Source organism: Cydia amplana, chromosome 4, assembly GCF_948474715.1.
Source record: "Cydia amplana chromosome 4, ilCydAmpl1.1, whole genome shotgun sequence".
Classification (NCBI taxonomy): domain Eukaryota; kingdom Metazoa; phylum Arthropoda; class Insecta; order Lepidoptera; family Tortricidae; genus Cydia; species Cydia amplana.
Window position 1 is genome coordinate 12,389,096 of NC_086072.1, and position 9,784 is coordinate 12,398,879.

At 36.0% G+C, this 9,784-nt stretch overlaps 1 protein-coding gene across 1 annotated transcript; it reads right to left on the bottom strand.

Annotated features, from left to right (window-relative positions):
- Positions 1-7,994: 7,994 nt before the first annotated feature.
- On the bottom strand, positions 7,995-9,459 carry LOC134647249 (uncharacterized). Its single transcript, XM_063501521.1, has 3 exons — positions 9,302-9,459; positions 8,887-8,985; positions 7,995-8,224 (listed from the first exon to the last, which is right to left on the bottom strand). The coding sequence occupies exons 1-3, from the start codon at positions 9,353-9,355 to the stop codon at positions 8,075-8,077; spliced, it is 303 nt and encodes a 100-aa protein (XP_063357591.1). The 5' UTR covers positions 9,356-9,459; the 3' UTR covers positions 7,995-8,074.
- Positions 9,460-9,784: the final 325 nt, after the last annotated feature.

A 9,784-nucleotide genomic window follows, 5' to 3' on the forward strand; every position in this document is an offset into this window, starting at 1 on the left:
ACAAAAAGATGTGAAATCCCACCAAAAACATTTTCATGTAAAATGTTGCCAAGACGAAACCATAAGGCTCGCACTGACAAAAAGTTATCAGATCTCTTGTAGAGCCAAGCTTCTAACTCTACAAGCCCTAACTTCACAGACTCTACACCTTAGTCAAAATATGTGGCTTGGTCGTTTCGTTACCACAAGAACTATTTTATAATAAAAAATAATGAATAGTGAATACATTTTTCACCTCACGCCCATGGGACGAAACGGTCAAGCCACATATTTTGACTAAGGTGTAGAGTCTGTGAAGTTAGGGCTTGTAGAGTTAGAAGCTTGGCTCTACAAGAGATCTGATAACTTTTTGTCAGTGCGAGCCTTATGGTTTCGTCTTGGCAACATTTTACATGAAAATGTTTTTGGTGGGATTTATTTAGTTCCATAAACAGTTCGCCGTTATGGAAACCCGTGCTTCGGGCAGCAATATTGTAGAAATCTGAACTAGAAATCTGTCGTTTATTATAACAACAGTGTTCAATTTTCACCGCAAATAACTTCTTTTATGCCCGCGACCGCTTGGGTTTGTTGCCAGCTATTAGGTTGGACATTCACAGACATTTATACTTAAACATAGGCTAAATAGATCACTTATGCACCTAATTTAATTAACAACGACATTTTTACCACATAGTATTCATAATCATTCAAAAAGAAGTCAGATGAATAGTGTCCTTTCAAACTGGTGTTACAAAGAAATAATTACTTTACTAATATAACTTGAATGTCCGTGTTTATGAAGTACCTACCTACTCACCTATAGATTTAAAATGCAGCTGCAAAACATCTTGGAATATTTAAAATAGCTTGACCTTGAGCTTGAACGTGCTTTTCTCACTGGAATGGAACAAATGGAAAGATATAGGAACAGGGATAGTCGAAATTAACAAGATTAGGAACAGAGACGTCAATGCGACGCCTAAGTAATATGACTTATTATGATTTATTTTAGTTGGTTTGTACTTCCACTACTATACAATATTATGTCCATAATACTGTAATATTTTAAAGTGTTTTCATATAGCGTTGATCAATGTTACCAATTCTATAAAACAGTATATATACAGTTAGGCATAGTTGAAAAATCTACAATTTTGCCTACTTGCAAGTCCAAATAATACATATGAAGTTGGAGAAGTACCGTATCTCACTCAAAAATATGTCTGAGTTATGTCAATGTTCTTTGATTTTTGTGATTGGCTGCTTGTGGGTACATAAAGGGCACCTTCTGAAACCAAATATTCACTTTCATATATAAAGCCTTAAACATAGATTTATAAGGCACAGATGGAGTGTTCGTACATACCATGTGAAGCCATTTCAAGTGCGACGTCACGTCGCACTCGTGTCACCGTATTCGAAGCCATTTCTTATAAATGTTGCCAGTGTAGTGATTTTCTTTCCTCAAAATGAGACATGACGTTTACATTCTAAAATAAATACGCTTAATTGAAGTTCCTTGTATAATTGCATAAAAATTATGTATTTTTAAGTATTTCATTATTTTATTTCAATTTATGTATTATTTTTATTATTTTATGCACATTTTAAATGAAAAATAGTCAAATGTATCCGTTTTTTATTGAAAACTTATTTCACAAAGTACAGAAATGCAAAAAATCCTTAAAAGGAACATAAAAAGCTTTTGTTACAAAATCAAATCTACACACATACAAATTATTAATAACCAAGTGTTAAGGATGTGGTTAAAATACCCCACTTTGAGAGAAATATCTATATACTGGCAACACGTTTTTGTATATATGTGTGTGTTGCTGAGCGTAAAACACGAGCCTCGCACGCACACATCGATCGAGTTTCGGCTTCACTTTTGACAGGTCAGCCGTATGGGGACTATCTGTCTATGCGTTATTCGTTTAAGGCTTTAAATAAATTAAAAAAAAAATCAGACGAGTGAGTTTAATTTTTGCGCTTCCATTAATACCACTGAAGCCTTTTAGGGTGATATAAAACTGGGTATTTCAGTAATTATGAAGTTGCCAGTCAACCGACATTGTTTTCATAAGGCGAACGATTCAGTTTGATTGCATTGACTTGATATAGTTTATTATGTATACTTTAATTAAACGACAGGTATACAAACACAAGACAAACTGATAACTAGGATGAAAAACTATAAGTAAGTATTATTCTTTATACATACCTAGGTATATGTTTTAAACTCAACGCACAATAATGTACCTACATGTGATGTGTTGTTACTATAGGTATGGTATTTTTAGACTCAAGATTTACTAGTATTAGAAAACAAAACATTTGTAATTATGTGACATGCAGCTATTTCAGTTAAAGGAGACGTTCCGGGAGTCACTCTAAGTGTAAGTATGTATTAAAATAGCGATATCCATGAAATTAAAATCATAATGTCGGTTATATTCTTGGTACTTACTTGCGTTGCGTGAGATATTTTCTTTCATACTTTATGGAGCAGAGAATATGACCGCAATTAGACTATCACAGAAATATGATCATATACAGGAGTCATTTAAATATGAATAATCTATGACGGTGTAATAACAACGTGACCAACATTGGTGTCCGTCTTTTTTAATACTTCCTGAATCCAAATGATTATACCTAAAGTGTCATTCAATAGAACTTGCTAACTATATAAAAAAGCGGCCAAGTGCGAGTCGGACTCGCCCATGAAGGGTTCCGTATTTAGGCGATTTATGACGTACTAAAAAAAAACTACTTACTAGATCTCGTTCAAACCAATTTTCGGTGGAAGTTTACATGGTAATGTACATCATATATTTTTTTTAGTTTTATCATTCTCTTATTTTAGAAGTTACAGGGGGGGGGACACACATTTTACCACTTTGGAAGTGTCTCTCGCGCAAACTATTCAGTTTAGAAAAAAATGATATTAGAAACCTCAATATCATTTTTGAAGACCTATCCATAGATACCCCACACGTATGGGTTTGATGAAAAAAATTTTTTGAGTTTCAGTTCGAAGTATGGGGAACCCCAAAATTTTTTTTTTTTTTTTCTATTTTTGTGTGAAAATCTTAATGCGGTTCACAGAATACATCTACTTACCAAGTTTCAACAGTATAGTTCTTATAGTTTCGGAGAAAAGTGGCTGTGACATACGGACGGACAGACAGACGGACAGACAGACAGACAGACAGACAGACAGACAGACATGACGAATCTATAAGGGTTCCGTTTTTTGCCATTTGGCTACGGAACCCTAAAAACCGCCATACTAAAATTGACACTGACTGTCAATTTACTAGTAACTTTTGTTTGGGTCTCTATTGGTTCACATAAATTTTTTGTTCCGATTTTATCAGTCCATAACGTTTTCCATCATAATTTTTATTAGTCATATTGTCAATAGTCATAAAATTTAACAATAAAAATTGGAGTTCCGATTTTTGCAGGTCATCATTATTGTTAGTCATAAAATTTGTTACTCATAATATTCAAATTCCAGATGGTATACCATTACATAATGTTGAAGGCAATAAACTTAATTATAATAATTGTTGAAAGGTCTTTTACCGCAGGTTATAATGATAAGTAGGAGGTCACTGTTGCTTTTCATAAATATTATGTTCCGATTTTTTTTAGTCCATAACGTTTTCCATCATAATTATTATTAGTCATATTATCATTAGTTATAGAATTAAACAATACAAATTGCATTTCCGATTTTTGTAGGTCATCTTTATTGTTAGCCATAAAATTTGTTACTCATTATATTCAAAGTCTAGATGTTACTATACCATTACATAATGTTGAAGGCAAATAAACTTGCTTTATAATAATTGTTATAAGGACTTTTTTCGCAGGTTATAATCTTAGGTAGTCACGTGATTAGTTAGCTATAACATTATTATGCCTACTTGTTTACATACACGCGTTTGTTTGGCCTACTGATTTCCCCGCCAATTCTTATTTTTCATGTAGCTTATTAAGCCATTCCGTCCCGCCAACGAGTCGACGGAACCCCGCTACGCGGGGCTCCTATTTCTGCTCTAAGGGACACAAGGTAACTAACGAACCTACCTGAGAAAACAAGTTTTTTTGTTTGGCTTACTGATTTCCCCGCCAAATCTTATTTTTCATGTAGCTTATTAAGCCATTTCGTCCCGCCAACGAGTCGACGGAGCCCCGCTACGCGGGGCTCCTATTTCCGTTCTGAGGGACACAAGGTAACTAACGAACCTACCTGAGGAAACAGGTTTTTTTTGTTTGGCTTACTGATTTCCCCGCCAATTCTTATTTTTTATGTAGCTTATTAAGCCATTTCGTCCCACCAACGAGTCGACGGAGCCTCGCTGCGCGGGGCTCCTATTTCCGCTCTGAGGGACACAAGGCAACTAACGAACCTACCTGAGGAAACAGGTTTTTTTTGTTTGGGTTACTGATTTCCCCGCCAATTCTTATTTTTCATGTAGCTTATTAAGCCATTTCGTCCCGCCAATGAGTCGATGGAGCCCCGCTACGCGGGGCTCCTTTTTCCGCTCTGAGGGACACAAGGTAACTAACGAACCTACCTGAGGAAACAGGTTTTTTTTGTTTGGCTTACTGATTTCCCCGCCAATTCTTATTTTTCATGTAGCTTATTAAGCCATTTCGTCCTGCCAACGAGTCGACGGAGCCCCGCTACGCGGGACTCCTATTTCCGCTCTGAGGGACACAAGGTAACTAACGAACCTACCTGAGGAAACAGGTTTTTTTTGTTTGGCTTACTGATTTCCCCGCCAATTCTTATTTTTCATGTAGCTTATTAAGCCATTTCGTCCCGCCAACGAGTCGACGGAGCCCCGCTGCGCGGGGCTCCTATTTCCGCACTGAGGGACACAAGGCAACTAACGAACCTACCTGAGGAAACAGGTTTTTTTTTTGTTTGGATTACTGATTTCCTCGCCAATTCTTATTTTTCATGTAGCTTATTAAGCCATTTCGTCCTGCCAACGAGTCGACGGAGCCCCGCTACGCGGGACTCCTATTTCCGCTCTGAGGGACACAAGGTAACTAACGAACCTACCTGAGGAAACAGGTTTTTTTTGTTTGGCTTACTGATTTCCCCGCCAATTCTTATTTTTCATGTAGCTTATTAAGCCATTTCGTCCCGCCAACGAGTCGACGGAGCCCCGCTGTGCGGGGCTCCTATTTCCGCACTGAGGGACACAAGGCAACTAACGAACCTACCTGAGGAAACAGGTTTTTTTTTTGTTTGGATTACTGATTTCCTCGCCAATTCTTATTTTTCATGTAGCTTATTAAGCCATTTAGTCCCGCCAATGAGTCGACGGAGCCCCGCTACGCGGGGCTCCTATTTCCGCTCTGAGGGACACAAGGTAACTAACGAACCTACCTGAGGAAACAGGTTTTTTTTGTTTGGCTTACTGATTTCCCGCCATTTCTTATTTTTCATGTAGTTTATTAAGCCAATTCGTCTTGCCAACGAGTCGACGGAGCCCCGCTGCGCGGGGCTCCTATTTCCGCTCTGAGGGACACAAGGTAACTAACGAACCTACCTGGGGAAATAAGTTGCTTTTGTTCTAATTCGTTTCTATACTGATCGCTTAAGACGTAATTTACATTAGGTAAAATCGGGAGTCTTTTATCATTTCATAACGTTTTTTGTCATAACTTTAATAAGACATATTATCGAAAATCATAATGAAATGAACTTTCAAATATCTAATAGTAGAGAGAGTAGAGTAATAATGACATATTTAATATGAAGGATGTTATTGATTTGGTTTCTTAGACGTAATTCACTTTAGTCATTAAAACAATAATGGTTAACGACCAATTAGTCCGTTAAAATATATGCCTGAAAGCATTTCTGAATAATTATTGATACACCTTTGAATGTTATACTCATCAATTTTATAATCTTTGTGATTATGAATATTGATGTTTATGTCCATAAATCATAAGGATATCATTTTCTGACAATCGAAATTCGGAACAGTAAGTTTATGGGAAACAAAGGGATGACATTAAAAAGATATGATTAACGACCATTAGTACGATGAAATATATGCCTTAAAATATTTCTGAATAATTATTGATAGATCTTTGAATGTTATACTCATCAGTTTTATAACTTTTGTGATTATAGTGTTTAATATTATAGATCATTAATATTAGAACTATGAAACGTTGGACTTAACAAAAATTATGACTATTGATGATTATATCCATAAATCATATGGAGATCAATTTCTGAGTATCGAAATTCGAAGCAATAAATATGTGGGAAACAAAGGGATCCCCTTTTGTTTACATAGTTAGCAAGTCTATTGAATGACACTTTAGGTATATTTAATTACACAAACAGGTCTACCGCGATATAATTTCATTGTTTTTACCTTAAATTCCGACGTTTCAGCATGAGTTGCACCAGCTGTGGTCCCGGAAAGACCACATATCCCGGTAGACCCGTTTCGTTTGTGTTATACTTAGTACGAATCAATGAGTACCAGATGTTTGCGATAATGCTTAGTTTCTTACCTTCCACTGAAGATGAAGAATCCTCCGAATATTACCTGGTTTATTGCTTTTCTTATTTGTTGTCTCATATTGATTGCAGTGAATGCATCGCTGCCTACCATCGCTGTATGCATTTGGCAACCCCCTTTACTGTATTGCTCCAGCGAACTGTAATACTTCTGATAGCGCCTTTACCTCTCCACTCCAGAGATGGGACAATTAATTGTTGATTGGTATAAATATATCTCACTGTCGGAGGCATGCCTCCTCTCATGAATGAGATGGAATGGGCTTACAGCACCTTCGTTATATTATTTTTTATAAGATATCCGAATTGTAGGAAGAGTTACTAAGTAGCATTGGGATACCTTAAACAAATCCAACTATGTGACCATTATTCTTGTCGGTGAAGAACTTCCCGTTGACCTTTAGATTTCCTTGCTTCTGTAATGCAATTTCCTCACGTTTTTTACTTTAAGTTTGTCACAAAAAAACTATAAAATTCTGGTCTTTTATACTTACTATCTGCCTACACTACTTTTGTGAGACTCGACACTTAATTTTGCGGCAAGTATAATAAGTAATCCGCGTTAATTAAATTAATATTATAATTAAGACAAGACACTTAACCTGTTTAGACGACAACGGTTTCACTCACATGAATTTTTAGTCGCTATTGGCGCCTGCTATTCGAGCCTGAGGAAGGATCCCCGAAGGGCCCGAAACATGTCGCCATTGATAGCGACTAAAAATTCAAGTGAGGTAAACCGTCGTCGTCTAAACAATTTAAAATATGTCTCACTTAATATCGAAGACACTTAACCCACAACGATCAGTCTCACGTAACCTGTAACCATAATTTTCATGCCATGCAAATATCGCACAGGAATAATTGTGCACCAAATAACAACAATGTGCAATGGTGCATGAGAGAAAGGCGGTTTTTCTGCGCTCGCAGCAACCTGTCAGACGAACAAGTTGCTTTTATCAGAGCCGGTGGAACGCAACCACGCAATTAGCAAGATGATGATTACTAATTATTGACGTCACATACATCATCTTGATATATTGTTTTTCATGTCGTAACAATGGTGTTGTATGATCCCGGTGTTTGGTTTTCCTGCTAATTAAATTGGATGTGCTGATTTATTATTGACTTTCACTGATAGTTCGAGAGTCCGAAAGGGTTATGCAATTTGAATAATTCATTGGTAGCTAAGCTTACTTTTTTAAACTTCTTATAGCGATTACTAAATAGGATAACATACTTAATATATTCGTTTCTACTCGTATCCAAAGTGCGTTCGAAATATACCCGTACCAAATATAAATCAAAATTCGTCTTTGGTTGAGAATTTTATTCTTAGAGTTGTTTGTTGTAGATAATGCTTAGAACTAGATTACATTTTTATTTCATTTTAGTTACAGAATGAAAATGCTATAAGTACCTATTTTATGCAGCTATGCAGCCAATGAAATTGGATAGTTTAGGCGTAACATTTAAACGAAAATCTTTTAAAGTTCTTAGATTATACACATTCAAAAAGTATCAAATGATTGTTGGTTTTCGACCAGTAAGGATCTGAGGTTTTCTATATTGATCCAAAATCATATGCATGTCGAAGAATGACATATGATGGAAGGAATAGTACTCTGGATTGCGGTAATAAGCGCACTTACCAGCTTGTGGCCCGATTATCTGTAAAATTACAAGACATTACAATAAACAAAATAAGTACCTATTGACTAAGACACATTGCGATTGCGTCAAAATTTAAGAAAGAGATCATGAAAAAAAGTGATTCGCTATTTTCACTGTGAAAAATATAAGGAACGTACAAAATTATTCATTTTTATAATTTTAACTTTATGTGATTTTATTTTATCTTAACTTTGGATTGGTTATTTGTAATTTTACCTAAATTTTTGATATATGTTATCCTAGTTATCCGAAATAAATGTATTTTGTATCGATACCTACTTAAGATACAAAACGTCTAACCGGTCTGGCTTTTATCTTACTGTCACCCAACTAAATAATACATTTTCAGTTTATGTTTTTTTTTTGCTGTAAGTATATTTTACGTAGGTAAGTATATTATTCTCCGAGCAAAGTGGCGTACTCTTGTGTTGGAGGCCAAGACTCATTTTGGGTCATCGCGCCAGCCAAGTAAGTAAGTTAAGTATATTATTCTACGTGTATCTAATATGATGTTTTCATTTTCGTGATTTACGAAAAAATACCTTCAGTACAAAATATTATCTTAATTACTCTTTCTGATTATGGATAAGTACTTAATCATCAGTTTGTAGTTTGTGGTATTCCTACAGTAGGCGCGCTTGCCACTTCTTTACGCTTACCTCGCCGTCCGTGCAGCGGAAAACGCCACTAGGCATTTTAGGGATGTCGAAGGGAGTTGCCACATCATTGCCGGGTAGACGGTGGCTGTATTTTCTCGTCTATAACAAAATACATAAATAATACAAATGTCAGAATGTTTACGTATACATATTAAGATATTTGGATGTTTGTTGGTTGAACACAATAGCTGTATGCCAGCTCACCTCAGCAACACGGTACAGCACTCCTAGCCAACATAATCTCAGCCATTTTCCTTGTTGCAACCTAAAGAAGCTCGGGGACCACTTGGGTATCATGATCCCCGATTAAAAGTATTAAAACCCATTACCTAAAGCCGCACGACTTACCTACTTTCCGATTTTTTTCTAAAGCTTTGATAAATTTAGGCCATAAACCATCATAATGAGTACTTACATCATACATGGAGTATCCACCTTGGTTACTAGAATCCGAACTATCATACGACATACTGTCACTACAGCTGGCATCATTGCTTTCATAGCTGCAACGGCGCTTGATACAGAAGAAGCGATTTTTGACACTCGAACAGGTTTTAAGGGCACTTGAAGACATTTTTTTTTGTGTAAAAGGTATTTAGGTAGTACTGTAATTCAATTATTTTGTACCATTTTTTTTTTGGGTATTATTTGATTTGATTTTACAATTTTGGATGTTGATCATTTTTTGTCGGTGAAATTTAATGGAACTGTTGATGTTGTCAAAGTTATTGATATTTCTGCACGGACCTAGAGAATAAACTGGATCGAGTACACGGGCCAAAAAGTGTGTCCACATGAGAAGTCAAACCAGAGCCTTGCATCTCGTTCTAATTAGGGTGACCATAAGTCATATGTATGTGGGATATTAGGATAAGTTTAAATGTATAGTTTGGCCAAA

Coding starts and splice junctions, on each gene's coding strand:
- LOC134647249 (XM_063501521.1), bottom strand. CDS start 9,355: ATGTCGTATGATAGTTCGGATTCTAGTAACCAAGGTGGATACTCCATG. Junction 8,986..9,301: donor GTGGATACTCCATGTATGAT/GTAAGTACTCAT, acceptor ATTTTGTTATAG/ACGAGAAAATACAGCCACCG. Junction 8,225..8,886: donor TCCGCTGCACGGACGGCGAG/GTAAGCGTAAAG, acceptor GTAATTTTACAG/ATAATCGGGCCACAAGCTGG.